At 37.4% G+C, this 18,431-nt stretch overlaps 2 protein-coding genes across 3 annotated transcripts; one reads left to right on the top strand and one right to left on the bottom strand.

Moving 5' to 3' along the window:
- Positions 1 to 7,128: 7,128 nt before the first annotated feature.
- On the bottom strand, positions 7,129 to 13,903 carry Pka-C1 (Protein kinase, cAMP-dependent, catalytic subunit 1). 2 transcript variants are annotated; one of them, XM_066294236.1, is made up of 2 exons: positions 12,442 to 13,903; positions 7,129 to 7,237 (listed from the first exon to the last, which is right to left on the bottom strand). In XM_066294236.1, the coding sequence occupies exon 1, from the start codon at positions 13,517 to 13,519 to the stop codon at positions 12,458 to 12,460; it is 1,062 nt and encodes a 353-aa protein (XP_066150333.1). In that variant the 5' UTR covers positions 13,520 to 13,903; the 3' UTR covers positions 7,129 to 7,237; positions 12,442 to 12,457. The 2 variants fall into 2 exon arrangements, with proteins under 2 accessions (XP_066150333.1, XP_066150332.1); XM_066294235.1 differs by lacking the exon at positions 7,129 to 7,237 and adding an exon at positions 8,293 to 11,276 and having other exon boundaries at positions 12,442 to 13,902.
- A 1,188-nt stretch (positions 13,904 to 15,091) lies between these two features.
- LOC136345721 (tol-Pal system protein TolA-like) lies at positions 15,092 to 18,246 on the top strand. Its single transcript, XM_066294256.1, has 3 exons — positions 15,092 to 15,245; positions 16,177 to 16,346; positions 17,018 to 18,246. The coding sequence occupies exons 1-3, from the start codon at positions 15,220 to 15,222 to the stop codon at positions 17,158 to 17,160; spliced, it is 339 nt and encodes a 112-aa protein (XP_066150353.1). The 5' UTR covers positions 15,092 to 15,219; the 3' UTR covers positions 17,161 to 18,246.
- Positions 18,247 to 18,431: the final 185 nt, after the last annotated feature.

Raw genomic sequence — 18,431 nt, forward strand, 5'->3', positions numbered from 1 at the left:
TCATAATGAAATGGTATCAGTCATTAAGTTTTTTGCTTGTTGTAAAGAATATCGCTAAATTACTCGATTTTCTTTTCTGCTATTCTTGCAATAAAGTTTAAAAGCATAACAATTTTAAACGCAGAATGAAATAAACTTCCATCTGAGGTGTCACAAACCCATATTCACAATTAAAAAAATTGAGAATTGTGACTGACCTTCAAGGAGAGTTAAATGGGAAGGGATGGAACACTTACGTTGCAAGGAGGTAAGTTCGGAATTAAAAATTGACGTGTTTCTGTATTTTTTTCACATATGTCGAAACATTTATTATATAACAACTTTTATTAAATTTAGCCAATTTGGCCGTTCCATACTGTATAATAAATAATCGTGGTGCTAGAATGTGTGTCGCCCTCTATAAGTCGAGTTGTGAAAATTGATTACAGTATATGATTTTTCGCTTATTGATGTAACCGAAAATCGGCAAGTGTTGCGCATATAACTTTCCACTGCGGCGGCCAGATGACGCCACCGACAATTTCCTCAGTAACACCGTGTGCCTGGTTGCCTACACTTATACATTTTTTCAATCAATTAATTTAAGAGGATAAATGCCCAATGCTTGGTTCTCCTCACAATGAATCGTTGAAGTGGCATCAGCAGTCGCATAGAGGAGTGTTTTGCTGAGTCCACTAAATGACAGAGAGAAACGGGAAGTAGTCGGCTAAATTAATGCTAAACACCTATTTTTAACTCGGTCATGAATCCTTACGCAATCACATTTTTTTCATATGCACCTCATTCAGTAATAAACAATAATCGGGGCTTCTATGAGAATATCGCATTATATCAATGGAATGGTAGGTGTATTATGATGAGTTTTATTTACTATAAGGTATTGACGTCAGTGATATTACGCTACAGATTGAAAGCAATCGACAAATCGGGAAACAAAAGGTTATTTTGTTTACTGTTGTAGATGAAGAAGACTGTGTCATCCGCGAGAATACACTTAAAGCAGTAAAGGGAGAAAAGTCATTTCAGTTTTCTGGAGTGTTACCTCAATGAAGCGAAAGAAAACACGTTCTTCTACTAGAAGTTTTGGGCTTAATTTAATCAGCCCCAGTATTGGCAAAAATTGCCTACCTGCAAATATTCCCCGAGGAGCATCCGCTTGTGCAAAACGTGCACAATTAGGTCATCGATGTGGTAACACGGAGAGACCGCTTCTTCGGTTGAGGCCGAGACCAAATCTATTTACGTACACTTTGTATATCAGTATTCAACAAAATCCGCGATCTGTTACAATGCCTTTGTGCACAGAAAGCTGAGCAAAACTCTGTGAAAATTAGTGCAAAAAAGTAGTTATTTTGGCACCTCAAGAGAAACATGATAATTTCGATTATTATTAACGTCTATTTTTGTCCAACCTTGCATTCTCTGTGGTGGCCAATAATAACACATCATCATCCATTATTATGTTTTAATCTTAGAAAATGAACTTGGCTGCTTTATGGCTATTTTCTATTTCGGTACATGGATAATTGCTGCAATAGTGTATGTCCACGTAGGTGAGCACCGCAGAAAGACCATAAAAACCGCAGTTTATAATCATTTTCGTTGGGTTATTTACCAGGAATAACGTGAAACGTAGAGTTCTTCACAATTCTCATATAGAATTTTATCAACCAACAACAGGTGGGCTCGGGTACCTGCGCTGCGGGAATTATTAAGCTGGAATTTTCGATCACCTTAATAGACATAACGTGGCAGAAATACACGAAAAGTCGACATTTCAATTCAATCTCTCCATGACCTACGACTTCACACATTTGATATGTCCGGAGGAGGCCCGTTTTGATTTACATCATGTGCTATATCGAATAACAATTATCTTGCTTACGTAAAACCAGTGTCATCTGACCCATTCGTAATAACTTCTCAATTTAACTTGTATATGGATAAAATCGATAGCGAATTTCCATTAGGCTGCGAGCCGGAGTTTCAGAACGGAGGCATGCTCGGAATCGGAAAAATGCTCTTAGACGATACTATTCGATAAAGGAATAATTTATATCAGCATATTTAGGAGATATTTGCGGAGAATTTCTGGAACTGGTACCCGATTGTTAAGTTACATTATGTCCTCCCAACCTAAAGCGCCCAAATACCACTTCCTTGGAACTGCACGAAGAACTGCATGCAACCACTCTTAGCCCCTCAGTTGCCTGTTTAAATCACTATATCTCAATATCCATGCATAATTGCACGCTGAAAACATGAATAATCACCCTAAAACTGAAAATTATGGATTTCCTGCGAAATTCTTCAAATTTCCCGCCGATCGTGATGTAACAGAAACAAATTGCGATCGAAAACAAAACTGCTGTCATCAATGGCATTTCGAGCAACAATGGAGTCGCGAACACGTCTGCAAGTGTTAAAGAAAAAGCCGGTAAGTAACTGTTATTGAATCGCATAATATTCGCTTTAATTTAATTGGAAATATTCATATCTGTTAATATCTGGCTTTATTAGTTTAAGTGGATGTTTAGCTTACTGCGCGCCTCCATTACAATGCCTAAAAACTTGGAAACTAATCTCCAAATGCAAATGGATTCAGTCCCGTTTCGAGCGATTCCTGTCACGCTGGCTCGGTTTAATTCGTTTAATTTATATAAGATCTGTATGAGAGAATTGGATTTCCAGTTTAAGCGATTCAGTTGCCAAATTAGAAACGTGTGTGTTGGGTGCACAACAAGCAACCATCACGTCTTGGCCAATAAAAGCCAGAAGCATTACTTACGCGTATTTCTCGGAAAGATCTTCAGTGCATCAAGACCGTCACTGTATCTTGTTTTCATTCGATATTTGCCGCTCTAAAAATACCGCCAAAACCGTACAAATGCGACAAAACAACTATAATTCAATTTTCCTTGGATTGCGTCAATTCCAAGAAACATAAACTAACGATAACGCATTTCTCGGTCTCACGTAACCCAAGGGTTTATTAGCATATACAGGGCATCCGTTTCTGTAGCTCAATCACGGGTATCTCGGTCACCCTGAAAGGTACAGGGACGGTTAAATTGTCATGTGTGAATGCCGACGTTTCATTTTTTGACCGGCATCATCAAGTTCGCTTTCCTCACGGGCGCCATTTAGTACGTTCACATTTTTTTGAATCAGCGTTTCCCCCGACGCCAAGATTCAGTTCAATGCTCAGTCTGGTGCTGCCTTTCTGGCACGGCAACGCGCTCGTTGCGAAAACCGGATTTTTTCCATTTCCACCAAACTGCAATTCCGAAATCAAACACGTGAAAATGGCGCACATAACAGAAAACGAAGTTCTACAAATCCGGTTGAACTATGCGAAAAATGTCTTTATTAAACAAAAGTATGGATGTTATTTCCAAGGCACATTGCCAGTAGCAGAATTGTTGATACTTCCACCGCAGCTACAAGACTGCAACATAATACGTGGCGTATGAGAATATTAGAGAAAAATATATTTTGAAATGCGAAAATCCGAGATGGCGGCCTTGAGAGAACCAAACCTGATGATGGCTGGCGAAAATCGAAACGTCGCTGCGGAATATGACACTGCCACGTTGTAGGGAGTCAAAGGAGACATTCTTCAAGTTTTGAAACGGCAAATTTTTGCACCCCAAATGGCGCAACTTGCCCCAAGTTAACCGACCTCGCGTCGTTTACGGGCACCTAGCTCTTCACGATTGAGCTCCAAAAGCGAACGCCCCGCATACTTAACTTCTCTAATAGATTCATATTAAACGATTTCTAGTTTTTGCCGAACAGAATACCGAAAACCCATTGGAATTCTATGCCGACCTAACCTATAGCAACACACGCAACAGTTAGTTACATGAAACCTGTTTGCTTAATTATAAGGTTTTAAAATGCAAAGTTTTTGCGATCGCTGTAAAAAGCTCGTCATGCGAGTTACGTGGACAAACTCGTCCCATGATGGTCGTCGCGGGTTTTCTATTTGTTTTGAAATTAACTTGCTGAAAAACTAAATTTTAATCATTATTATTAACAATAAACGAGAGTAGTTATAATCATTTGTTATTGGTCCTTGATTTCGTAGTATGTAAGCGGCAATTTGCTCTTAGATTTTTCCAATTATTATTGCCATTAACGGTTTTAGGCGAACCTGTGATCACCACAGGGTTGCATCTGATGAATAATTATCATGGTTATAGCGTGAAATTAATCAAATTTCTTCCTGTTCCCTGTTATACGTGAATAGAACAGCTCGCAAGTGCAACAGAGATAAATGTGGCACATTCATGCCAAAAAGTTGCATGCTTTATCTAACCCATCGTTTTGCTCCAAAAATAACTTTGACTCACCTGTGGACACGTTAAATCGGGGATCCGATTTGGTTGCTGTCTGTACTAAAGCTGGAAAGGAAGCTGCGGCCAATAATAGATAATCGATCTGGATTTTTTCCTTGCGTTCAATTGCCAGCTGCTTCTTCGTGTAGAAACGGCTCAAATGGACCTCAGCCACAAGTGAAATTTAATAGATTTCAGTATCGCATAGTGGGGTGTTGATAAGTGACTCCAAGAAGACCCAACGTGTTCCCACTCGCCAGCGTTTAAACAGCTGCTGCCGGATGATCTTCATACACAACGGCTCACGAAATTACTCTTACAGCTTAAAAAACTCTGAGATATAGAGAAAAAGCTTTGCAATTAAAAAAGATTGTTGCATAGGGCGTTTCACACATGATAAAACGTCGACAATTCAGGTGGGGAATCGGTGGTGATCTTAAGAAAAAAAGTTCGTGTGAACATGGGCCTCTTTTGGCTTTAATTCGGAAATACAGGGCGAGAAAATTTTATTTTTCCAGTTTTTTTCTAATAAGCCCGTTCCAGCATCGGGTACTTTTACGAGAATTGACGGGCGCGGGAGTGAGACGCCCCTTTTAAGGGGAAACTATATTTTTAATTTGAAAACTTTAAACAAAAAATTTGATGAATAAAATATGATATGATGAAAGGGGTTTTAATACCTCACGTTCCCGAGAAAGTCTCTGGAACATTCGTCATAAAGTCAACCGTTTTCGCGGGTCGAAATTGGGAAAAGTGCGGAGCGTCGTTTCAAAAATCAAGAAAAATCCGAAAAGAAGTGCACCGGCGTGTGTGCCGAAATGGAGAAAAATCTGCATCTCGAAAATGCGAGAGGACCCGTTTGCGCAATGTTAGATCACCACGTCACAAGCCATTTATTTTCAAAATTAACGGGGAAGAGGGGCGTGCTCTTGCCATCAATCGCAAAGTCAAAGATGTAAATTCTTGGAAAAATGGATCTGATGGAGAAAGTGAAGTTTGGTGTAAGAGTGGTACCGAAACACGGTGGGAGCTGTAAAAAACTTCAATTTTGGTGGTTTTTTTGGAATTAACTGAGTGCCCTTCTTGCTTTTCGGTACGAATGTATTATGGACTTGGCTAGTTCACACATTCACATAGGCGGTCACAACTTCTGCGTTGCGAGATTAGATAAAAGGAAGTGAGTCCAATATACAGTCAATACCAAAAATATTGGGACGGACGCTAACACTTACAAAATAAGGTATTTATCGATTAAAAATTGTTGAACAAACACAAACATTTTTTATAATAATGCCTTGAATCGCCAACAATAAACACTTATAGTTAAATTTTTCAAATTTTTAACAATAATATAACATCAACAAATAGTCAAAACGGTAATATTTCAAAAATATTGGAACGATTCCATTGCACATCATTAGAATGATTCATAATGTTCTTGATATCAACAATCTGATTTTAATAAATAAAAATTTGTTTCATCTTGGTGGTGCTATGCTAAGTAGTGCTATTTAGTTTTCAAACTAATTACAATATGGGGCGTGGTAAAACTACAAGTCTCGATTTAAGACAATTAGCGGTGTATCATTACGAAAAAGGCTGTTCCGATAGTGAAATTGCTTCCATATTAAAACTTAATAAAAGAGGAATGAGAAGTATTATTTTACGATACAATAATGAAGACAGATTGGACTTCATTCCACAAACTGACAGTCCAAAACTTTTGAATCAAAGCGATCAACGTCTTATTATGCGAAAAGTTTGAGAAGATCCACAAACGAGTGCTCCAAAACTCAAAATTTTATTAGATCAACGTACACAGAGAAAGGTATCTCTCCAAACAATACGCCGATGCGTCCATTCTCATGGTTATCATGGTAGAACAGCACGAAGAAAACCATGGTTGAATGAAAAGAATAACAAAATACGGATAGAATTTGCGTCCAGCTACATCTCAATGACTACTGGTCAGATGTAATGTACTGTGATTAATCCAAATTTAACATCTTTGGTTTTGAAGAGCCTCTTAGAGGATGAGAAAGGCAAATGAACTGTCGAAAACGGGGAATCTACGTTCAACTCTCGAGAATGGTGGAGAGTCTGTTATGGTTCGGGGATGCATATCAAGGACAGGAGTTGGAAAATTGGTATTCATAGAAGGAGCGATGGACAAAATGGACTAACTGAATCTTTTAAAACAAAATCTTAGATGTAGTGCCGAAAATATGAACATTTTAAACACGTCCAGATTCCACCAAGACAACGACCACGAACGTATCGCTTGAACGGTACAAGAATCGCTACTTTATAATTGTCCTAAGACCCCAGACCTTAACCCCATTGAGAATGTATGGCGTTTTCTTGAAATTCAAATAAAAAATAATCAAATTACTAATGAGGGCACTTTAAAGCAAGATTTGCAAAAAGAATGAAATAAATTGAACAGAGACCATCGAGAAAAAATTGTTTTTTCAATGCCAAAGCAGTTAAAAGGTGTTATTGAGCAAAACGGTACCCATAGTAAATATGTATTTAAAAATGTCCGTTTCCCGTGGAACTATAAGAACTGAATCGTGCCAATATTTTTGGATCACTGAAATGTTAGCATTTTGAATATTTTTATTGTTTTATTGACTTACAGTCGAAGCTTTGGAAAAAATTAAAAACTAAAAAAAAACAAAAAAATCTCTGTTTATTATTTTTTAACGGAGAAATATCTGATTTTGTCGATGTTAATTCTCCATCCACGGATGTACCCTGGCTGGGGCGAAATTAACCACGTCTGAACTACCCATGGCACTAACCAGTGGAGGAAAATCCTTTTTTTTTAATGTCGCCAATCGGCATTGGTACTGTAATTTTTGAGCCGACGCAGCACCTTGCTGGGGATTCCCACGCTCACAAAACATATGGCTGAGAATTCTAATGCCGCCAAAGAATATGGCAAGGAATTCCAATGTACACGATAAGAATGGCCATGGGCGTAACGTAAGGGTACGTCGCACCTTTGACCCTCTTGTAACGCACGCTTAAAACGAACTATCTGTAGACCACCGTAAATACAAAACAAGAGCAACGCGAATTATTAATGGCAACATGGGCAAATACCAATATTATCAATAAGGGAAAAAAGTCAACCGGTTCAGTCGCCGACCATCTGAAGCAATTCGCCGCATTTAATGGAATTGTTAAAAATAAGTCTAAACGAAAACAAAATTACAAAAACTGTTGAAAACGCCTTTTAAAAAAAAATATGTGAAACTTTGCCACCCTGTACACTGAAAACGGTGCATCGTGACGACATGCCACATGTTGCATCATTTTTTTAGCTGTGTGAAAACTTTTGTGAGCCTCTGTAAATTACAATTCCTAACTCGGTAATCGGGCACGTAACACATCGAAAAGCTGAAATTTTTGGATTTTGAGCAGTAATTTTGAAATTGTCCACCATTTCATCAAGCAGAAATGAGAACTGCCAGGGGACAATCGATGCGTCATGAAGAGTCCCACTTTGATTGCCACGGAATTCTCCACGCAACAAAAACGACTAACAAAAGCATTTAGATACACGCATTAATTCGTAATTAATTACTAAAATTTCCCTCGTTTAATAAGCCGAACAAAGGCTGATCAGACACTCCATATCGTAATCTTAAATTCGCAGAGTTATTGGTAATTACTATAAATAACCAATTATTTTTACGCAATGCACTGTTATGAGATTTTCTTCGGCGAAGCTGTAATAGAAAATGCCCAGTTACGCAACTGAGCTGAATAATAGAAATGCCGGCAATAGCAATGTAAATTGCAGAGATAAGCATTTTCTGAAGAATGCGAACGATCTTGATTTGCTCGATGCGTTACCATCTATGGACAAACTGCCATGGGTCGATGTGACCGTTCGGAGACTGATTGTTTTTTGATGGAGATTAAAATAGACTCGAACAGCGAATTCACATTTACACCAATCACTTTATTGAAATTTATCACAATTATTATAACTGCGCATCGCTATTTGACTAAACAGTGGATTAGGTAAAAAATTAACAACATAAATTGACTTTGAAGTTGAGCAACAAAACTAACTCGTAAATAATGTTGTACCGTCGTGACAACGTTAACATAATGCACAAAAGTAACTCTATATATTACATAATTCCAGATAAGGCTTTCTAGATAATAAAACTCTATAACAATATTGAAAAACTCGGTCCGTGGGCGTACAGGGAAATAAATAATAATACAACAGCATTTTATGTTTTCTCTAACCACCGACCTAACTGAACTATTCTTCTGTTAACACTCTGGGCACATCGCACTAATGAAATTCCATAAAAGCCAAATTTTTCACCAAAAAGAAATTGTAATAAAGCGCCTATTACCGCACTTTTTTATACACGTAAAGACGTTTTTTCGTGACGTGACGAATTATTTATTTTACACAGTAACACAAGGTTTCCTATTCTCGTTATCTCTAGTCACCTAGTTTGATACTAAATAGCAACTTTATATGTACGTTTTTCGATTTAGGTAATTAAGCCATAAAATATGTGTGAATATGTCACCAATAAATTGCAATTTGACGTTTATCCTTAATCGAATTCGATCATTGTCACTGGTCTAATTTGGTTACTTCACGAGCGCGTGATCCCATCATCAGCCATGGGAACGTTCGTGCGAAAAATCCCCAAGTAAAGTAGCAATGGCAACGCTGAACGATGCGCTCTTTCGGCTTCCTCCGCTCGTATTGGCGTGGACGTGCGTGGCGTGTCCGCCATCGTCGATTGCGCAGTTGCCAACGCGAGCAGAAAGTCTATAGTTCGGGGTGAATTAGTGAAAATGCAATTTTTAAGCTGGACTCGAAAAACTATACGGCGGCTTCAAGTACCTGGAACGGTCGACATTAAGCGAGGATGGAAAGCAGAATTTTCCTGACTTTTTGTTGCTTAACTCATAAGCAAAGAAAATTGCTTGGAGGCGGTATTTGAAGGGCTTGAAGAGCAGTGACCAGTAGAGCTCACAATTTGGTGCTACCATTAAACTCCATAAAGCAAAATTTCTCCGTGGATTAAATGGGTTTACGAATTTAATCTGGAAAACCTTATGTCTTGCCAATCTGTTTCGAATACTCTAGATGGCTTCATTTGAAGGTTGATCTGTTCACGGAGAACAACAAGTCGTTTCCTGTTTCCTTTTCGAATTTAGGAACCATATATTGAGTTGGCTCACTCGCAGATAGTTAAGTACCCTCCAGACATTCCACGAAGTCCCACAAGACATTTTTCCGTTGTTTTTCGCAACTCCTACACGCCAAGTCGTTTGGTGGCCACATAAATTAGTATCCCACGTTTCGGAATTTATTGGTGCTGGCTGGGTGAGAGAACGAGCTATTTTTATTTCTTCCAGTTCATTGTACGACTTCTACCTTGAGGCATGCGAAGGAAATCCTATTATAGACGCGCGCAATCTTAAAATTAACGATTTTCGCTCTATTCTGCACGTTGCAAGTGCTAGGTCAGTGAGTGTGGTTTTGGTCATTAAGACCCAAAGGGATGAGTGATGGCCTTTATCGGCTCTTTTTTCAATCCCAATCTCTATACTATGTAATGTTAATTAATAATCCTTTTGTTCCTCTATGTAAAATTTAATTAAACAAAACATTCAGTCTTATCAAAACCCGCGTTAACGAGAAATCTAGTTCCCATCCCGTTTTCAAATTAGAATTTTTCATGCGGTTTGGATCCAGCTTTCAATGCTCTGCAAGTTTGTTTACCCTTTTCTTGACGTGATGGCGACTCCCGCTGTCCTTTACATCTCACTATTAGTAATCGGTTATTTTTGGAAAATTTTTAGTTTTTGGGCAGCATACTAGGAACTATTTTTTAGAACAAGATCTGATAAGGCAATGAAGAACTTGTGAGACTCGTTTCGTTCAAATCTTTACTCCTCATGAACAACCACAACTAGACCAGGACAATACCTACCTTCAGATCCATAGCAAAATTTCATTTAACGCCTATAAATACAATTTGAAATATGTATAAAATATTTTTAAAATCTGCCAATGTTTTATTTTTACACATGCGAAATGAATCTTGGCCTCTCACAATTAAACATAACAATAAATTGACTAGGACTCTATTATAGTTCACAATGTAGCCACGGCTCAATGCTTACTATTTCAAATTTTCGAGGGTCTTGATATAACCATATTGCACACGTTTTACTAACAGCTAAGTACGAAGGGCTTGTACGAAGTTGCTCTTTTGCAGTTGCATCTTTTACCGGGCATAAAACCCCACATGAAATCGAAAATAGTTAGCATTAAACTGTATGCAGATTATTTAATAAAACAGTATACCTATTTGGTACAAGGTGCCTCACGCAAGCGATCAAAGACTTTCATTTCTACCTGGCTACACACCGTTTGGTGATAAGTAGATACACAGGAAGACTATCTTCAAGTTCAAACACGCTAAGGCAGGTACTTGCTAAACTAAAACACCGCGAAAAAGCTGCCTTATGTGAGCCACCCCATACAAACCTCTTACCAGTACTACAAGACCTATCTTAAAATGGCTTTTTGGCTTCTCTGAACGAACGCAACATGTTGAATTTAAGCTTCACTATCATAATGACTTAGGATTGTATAAGTAGCTCGTCTACTGCGACTATATGTTGTTGGGGGGGCGCCATATAGACGCGTTGCACTTTACATTACGTACTTTACTTTTGCTCGCCCTATTTAATGTAAATAGTGCTAGGATGCTATGATACAATATTTACACGTAAACTAATAAATAAAAAGTAGATTTAAAATATAATACACTAAAAACCTTCATCACATGATACACGATAAACGGAACGTTCTTGCGCTTTGCAGTGATCTCATTGACACTCAGATCATTTTTTGAAGGACAGAACAGGGTGGCCTAACTGCAAAGAGAAGATAGGTAGAGTTAATGATTGAAAGTGACGAGGAACACAAGTCCAAAATGATTAGTTACTAATAAAAGGCATATGTTCACTCATGACCCAGCTCCTGTCTTCAGCTAAATCTAAGGTCCAAATGATATTTTCTTGGTGATTTTTATGGAAATTAATTAAGTTTACACACAATACATAACTCCTTAGATTTATATTCGACTGATGGTAGCTTGATTTGCCTCAATTGTCTACACATAGCTGTGCCAGGATATGTTTGAAAATGCCATTCCCAGTTATAACTGTTGTTAGAATTGTATTTTCACTTTGTTGAAAACACCACTGTTTGAAAAAGTGGAAACGTAAATGCTGACTAAAAATGGATTTCTGACTCAAGAATTTCAATGACCAAATGGCTTTAACTTTAGTAAACATTGGACTTGTTTCAACCTATCAAAAAACTGTTTGGGCAATTGCACTGCTTACTTTGAGTTTAAATCTAGAGTGCAAGTTGTCTAGCAAGATTCTCAAACTATTTTCTAGCCACTATTACCTCAATTATCACAGAATCACTCCAATTGGGAGAGAGGTCAGAACATACATTATTTACCAACTATATAACATATAGTCTTCAGACAATTTCATTAAAATTAGCAGATCAAACAGAGATCTTGCAATTTAGTTATATGTAAAGCAAATACAGAAGTGGGTCTAATGGTTTATCCTTCTCGTTACTAAAGTTTGTGATCAGCTGTATGGTTAAGCATATTACCAAAATATGGAATTTATCCACTTGCCAATGTATCCATAGTAGTCGTGCCAGTGTACAAGAAAAGAGAAGAGTCCCAAACAGAAAACTATTCAGGGATCAGCTGGCTTCCTAATTTGTATAAATAAACAATGGACTTTAGGTTCCTAATAATACTTCTATAATACTGCTGATAACTGCATGGTTTTTATCAGGAGGAAGTGGATTTACAAATATTCAAGGTAGATATAAAAACAGCAAAGGGATATGACTCTATGCATATTTTTAAGACACTCAACAGTTTATATGACCAAAAGGTGTTGTAAATAAATCTTATAATTTGGTACAGTTAAATCTGTAATACATCCCTACTGCAAATATCTGCTTGCAAATTTTCTTAGGAGTTTAAAAAAATAAAGGCATACTTACACAACGGAAATAATCCTTAAAATTCAGCAAACTCCTTGGCGCACTTTTCAGTAGAGGAAATGCGTAAGGCCTCCTCCTCATAATCATCAAAATTGCTGGTATCCCCCGGTCCTTTGCATCTAGGAATAAAGGGAGCTTCAATTTTCTTCTGGAATATAGCAATCCAATCTGTGGTTTGGAACCATTTGTGGCCTTTAATGTCATTCACTGCAGCCTTGAGATTCCCATAACGCTTAGTTAGATCGACTTGCAACAAGTTCCTTAGAAGGTCTTTTAAGTCAGACCCAAAATGTGAGGGGAATCTAACTTTTCCAGAAACAATTTTCTCATAAATCTGTATGGGTTGATCTGCAAAGAATGGGGGATACCCTGCTGCCATTTCATACACCAACACCCCTAGAGCCCACCAATCCACAGCTTTATTGTAACCTTTACTAAGGATAATTTCAGGGGCTAGATATTCAGGGGTGCCACATAGGGTCCAGGTGCGCCCTTTGACGCGCTTTGCAAACCCGAAATCTGTGACTTTTAGATACCCTTGCGAGTCTATAAGTAAGTTTTCGGGCTTCAAATCCCGGTAAATCAGATCTAAGTAGTGCAGGTACTCAAAGGCGAGCACTATCTGAGCAGCATAAAATCGCGAATGGGGCTCGGAGAAACGTCCCACTTTTCGGAGATGGGAAAACATCTCCCCACCAGGCACATACTCCAGAACCATGTAAAGGTTGGAATTGTCTTTGAAATGAAACCTGAGGCTAACTAAAAATGGGAAACTAATAGCCTGCAGTATGCGCTTTTCATTTAGGGTATGCTCGACTTGCTTGAGCTTAACTACTTTTTGTTTGTCGAGAATTTTCATGGCATAGTACTCTTTAGTGGGTTTGTGCTGCACAATCATAACTCGACCAAAGGACCCCGTGCCCAGGGTCTTGATCCGCTCAAAATCATCCAAAGCCGCCGTATTCGTAGGGTTTTTCTTCCACTTCTCCTCAAAGTCCTCCTTGGCCTGGTCCAGGAACTCCTTGACGGATTCCGCGGAATCGACCTTCTTGTTTGCCGTAGCGGCATTGTTGCCCATGGTTTGCACTTTTAAACCTTCCAGGGCTTCGAATTTCCTTTACGCACTCCGCCCAAAGCACCAAATCGGTTGCAAAAGAGCGGTTGAGGACACAAACGTCACTAATTATTATCCTACGTACTATGTCAACACGCACCCTGCACATCCATTTTCCTAGGCAGTCCGATCTCCCCGTACCCTGAACGAGTATTCTACGCGCAAAACGACCCGCTCTACCGTTAGTTCGTTCCGACTGATTGAATTTTCACAGGTGAACGAAAAAATGGCTGCAGTGGAGGCTGATTACCTGCCAAGTTCCGATTTTAACTTCGTTTTGATAAAATTTTCGATATACGAACGAGAAGGTCGCAGGACACGGCCTCAAACAGTGACTTTCACAAGTAAGAGTTCCGAAACGTCAAAAATAGATGTCTCTGTGATTAGACAAATTTCATTTCTGCCACTATGTTTGCTATTGGTTGAGCCGCCACGTGATGCACCAAGCTGCCATTTTGTGTTCAAATTTGCATTCATTTTCGTTGTTATAATGTCATACCTTAAAGAATTAATGTCATCATATCGGTTCCCAATGGTTATTAATTTAAAATGTTGTTAAGAAAGTATTATTTTATCAGACACTTATTAATTTCATTTATTAAATGAGTATTTCTGTTTTTACATGTTTATCGGAACTATACGTAAACCGTGGTATTATAATCGATAAATAGATGGCTCTGACAGACATTTATCGACTCGCTAATGAGTTCGTAGGAATTATATTTTCTCGAATTTTCTTTTTAAGATTTTCGCGCAACGAATTTTAAAGTATTAAATTCAATAACACCTAAAAATGTTATAAATGCAATATAATGAATGCATGGTATCTTCGACGGTGTATGTTGGGTCGTCAAATATATTTAAAATAGCTATACATTAAACTTTGCAATTAATTATATTTTCATTTAGTCTTCTACTGCTTCTGCTTTTCCAGAATTAATAAACATCTCCACATCGCCTCATTATACATTTTATTGATTGAATTGTTATCCCTATTTTTAAGTGCCTTTGAAAAATATTTATAAACCCTGGTAAGTAGGTATTGCAGCTACTTAATAGATGGCTCTGAGAGACATTTATCGATTCGTTCCTGCGTCTTTGAAATTCAACTTTCTTGTATTTTCTCTTCGTGATTTTCTCCCAGGGAATTTCAAATTAAATTCCTACATTAATATATTTTTTACTTTGTTATTATTAGAGTCAATAATGGAGAACTAAACTGCCATACTATACATGCGGCAACGTTGATGTATGAGCGGTGCATGTTAGGTCATCATCAAAGGTCTTGTTAAATTAACTATAAATTGAATTATGCAATTAAAATATGTCCCCATTCAACTGCTCTCCTAGCGCTTTCCCTGGGTCAAAAAAAATCCATGTCGCCTCAAAGTAAACATATAATGAATAATTTCAAAAAATAAATTGTGGAAAATTTCCGGGTCGAAACGGACCGGAAAAAGTCGATATCGTTCACCTTGATTCAGCCGACCAATCACAGTGCGCCAAAGCTAGCTTGCCCATGCGTCATTCGTCGGTTCGGGAACAATCGCTTTCTCTTTTTCTTTACGGTTCCGTTCGTTGTAGTACGTCGGCGTGCACGTTCTGTAGTTTTGCTTATTTTTTTGGGAAAAACGTGAGAAAAAAAAACCAAAATCACCTCCACAATGGCAGATACTGAAACCTCGAAAACGTAAGTAAGAATTTTCGGTTAGTCGCTCGTAGTTTCGAGGAAAACTCACGTGAAAAGTGGTCTTTGTTTTGGCGGCATACCCACGGCAAAATGGCGGGTCGACGGTGTGTTATGGGAAAAGCCGGTTAAATTCCGTTACAACCAGGTTCTTCGTTCATTTTTGGCTAACCGTTGATTTAAGTAGTTTTTGCCTTTCTAATGATCCCTTTCCCTAATTTTTCAATCGATTTTATATACGATTGTTGCTTATAATTAAAGAAAACGTGCTTTTTGGCGCCTAATTGATGACCCATTTTTTTTACACATGCACAAATACATCGCAAAAAGCAGTGCCCCATATTCCAACTTCTATTGAAATCTTGGTCCTCAGTTAAAAAGAGAAACAAATGTCAGGGTCAGTAGATCCAGATGCTGTCAACTTTATCTTGTAGATAATTTCCGTACCGATCGAATTGCTTTAGTTTTTATTTGATCGTTTCGTTTTTTTTGTCCCTTGTAGCTGTGGATGAATACTTTGTTAGGTCTATCTACTGTTAAAATCTTAAATTATTTATTAAATAAAAAATTATGGAATTTTGAATGAGTAGGATAATCAAAAATAACTAACGAAGGTGATTTCCTATTCCCATTATTATGAAAACAATGCATGAGGAGTAAATCGTTGATCAATTTTTGCAAATTTAAATATTTTAAATTAACTTTAGCATGTACACTGTGTATATTTTATTTTGGTACAATATTAATGGAACATACAATCATTATTTCTTGAAATAAAGGTGGCATTCAAAAACGAGATTAAATGTTTTTTCCTCAAGTTTTGTGTTTGTCTTTAAATATCTTAGTGGTCTTCCCTTTGAAAATGTATTTGTTAAAAATTAACAATAGTCCAGTAAAGTCATAATTTACCAATGTCCACTGTTTATATATATAGTATTGAAGAAATCATCGAGGAAAAGAAAGTTGAGGAGAAGGAAAAAATAGCTGAGAAACCTGCAGCTGAGGATGCTAAAGCTGAAGAAAATGGAGAGAAGACCGAGAATGGTGACTCAAAAGAGGAATCCACAAAAGATTCTGAGGAAAAGGAAGAGCAACCTGTTACAGGTTAGAAATGTCTATTGTCAATAATTGGGATTAACAAGTATAACTGTTTTTTTGGTTGGAGACTTGTCGCAATTTTGCCTATCATATATATTTATGTGTCAGTTTTTCATTTCTCGATGATGTGAATTAAACCGCTAGGGAAGAATTTTGCCAGTATTGGTAGAAACCAAACAAATGATTCCTCATTTGTCATACTTGCAAAGTTAGTGGCCCTCTGTGCGCAAGATTATGAGAGCTGAGGGATTTGCCAAACTGCACATATCTAGATATTTATAACTGCAAATATTGACCTTATTTTTGAGTATCCAAGTAATCTGAAAGTTTGCTTCTATTAATAAAACATCGTCGATTTTAAGTTGAGATTAAAGTGCTGTTCAGTCACAGTCGAGTTACATTATTTGCATTTTTAGTCGGTTTATTTACCTTCAATTAAGATCTGCAAACAGTATTCATTTTCCTTCACTTATCGCCTTGAACGTAAATATTATGCCATTTTGAAGAGCCAGAATAGATGATTACTTATTTTATAGGTAAAAGTATTAAATGACTAATTATTTTGTTTTCTCTAGTTTGTATTTGTGAATATATTGAAATTTCATATCTTGTTACCGAAACTGATACAAAATTCAAAATATCGTCATAAATATTCAACGAAATTAACCGTATTTCAGAGAAGTGTTCCATCAAGAGGAAATCAACTGGTGATGGCGTAGACGGTAAAGCCGAGTCCACGCCGGAAAAGAAGGCGAAAGTAGACGCACCCGCTGAAGCGGAGGCGAACGGCGAAGTTACGGAAGCGGAAGCGGCCGCTTAATTCTCACAGGAGCAAAAATACAAGGAAACAGTACGGATTGTTTTCTTGTATTTTAGCTGTCATTTGATTCGTAATTCCTTCTAAATGACATACACACAAAAATATAAATTGTAACGCAAAGCCAGATCTAATTCCGTGTGTACTTTAAGTTCAAAAACTACTTGTAATAATAAGATTAGCTTAAGGATAATTGCAGTTGCTGTCCACTTTGGGGCGAGGCAGAAATTGACAAAAATGTAATAAAAAATTCTCGAATATCAAGTGCGAATCAAAGGCAGTTTCTGGCTGGACCCAAAATGGTTCTAAATTGACCCACAGTATGTGTTTATTTTTCTTAACAAATATTGCATTTACGTTTAGGTATTTCTCGACAAAAGGGTGTTAATATTCCAGATCGTTTTTCTGTTGTTTGTCGGGATTGTCCGATGATTATTGGTCTAGTGGTGCGCTTGTACTTATTCGTTTAATATAGTCCCTCTAACCGACAAACGGAAGGTGTTTCTCATATAAGATTTAAGTATGGTGTTGTGAATACATTTAATGTGTAAAGCGCTGCTCATGGTTGCAGTAGTGGTTGGCGCCATGAGTCTCTCTTTAGAAGAGTGTTCAAATAGTTTCGTCGATAAAGTAAAAGTACGGTGAATCTCGAAGCCAGCTCTGCCATAACCTCACTAACAGGTTTCTAAATATGTGTTCATATCAAATTGTAAGATAGGACTAATTTTTTTACCACCTGCAGCTTAATTTTCTTATTCTTGCTCGCGTACATAAACGTGGAAACTTGGCAATTTAAACCCAGATGATGGTAATTCTACTTGTAAAATGTCTTGATTTTTTGTGGGTAAAAATAGTTAAAAGTACGTCATAAAAGTGCAGTTTCCAGCTAGAATTGCCTGAACTGACTAACGAATTTTTTGTATTGTATGACTTAACAATTTTATTAGTAGAAAAATTAAATAGTTATTAGACGTCAGTATTTTCTATATTAGTTATATCGTTCTTACATTTTCCGTAGTTGCGGTAGCCACAAAGTACAAAGCAGAATTGTATTTTCGTAGTGGTATGGCAATAAAGGGTTTATTTCCAGTTTTTTGGTTTTATTTAATTGATTGGGTTAGCGTTCTGCTGAATTCATTTAAACGTTTCTGACCGAGACTTGTTAACACCAACTTATGCTTGTTTTCTGCTCGGAGCACTTAATTTTAACTTGATTTTTTTTGCGCAAAATTGTCATGTACGCCACTGGTTTGACAAAGATCAAATTCTGTGAA

The sequence above is a fragment of the Euwallacea fornicatus genome, chromosome 21, assembly GCF_040115645.1.
Source record: "Euwallacea fornicatus isolate EFF26 chromosome 21, ASM4011564v1, whole genome shotgun sequence".
NCBI classification, from domain to species: Eukaryota; Metazoa; Arthropoda; class Insecta; order Coleoptera; family Curculionidae; genus Euwallacea; species Euwallacea fornicatus.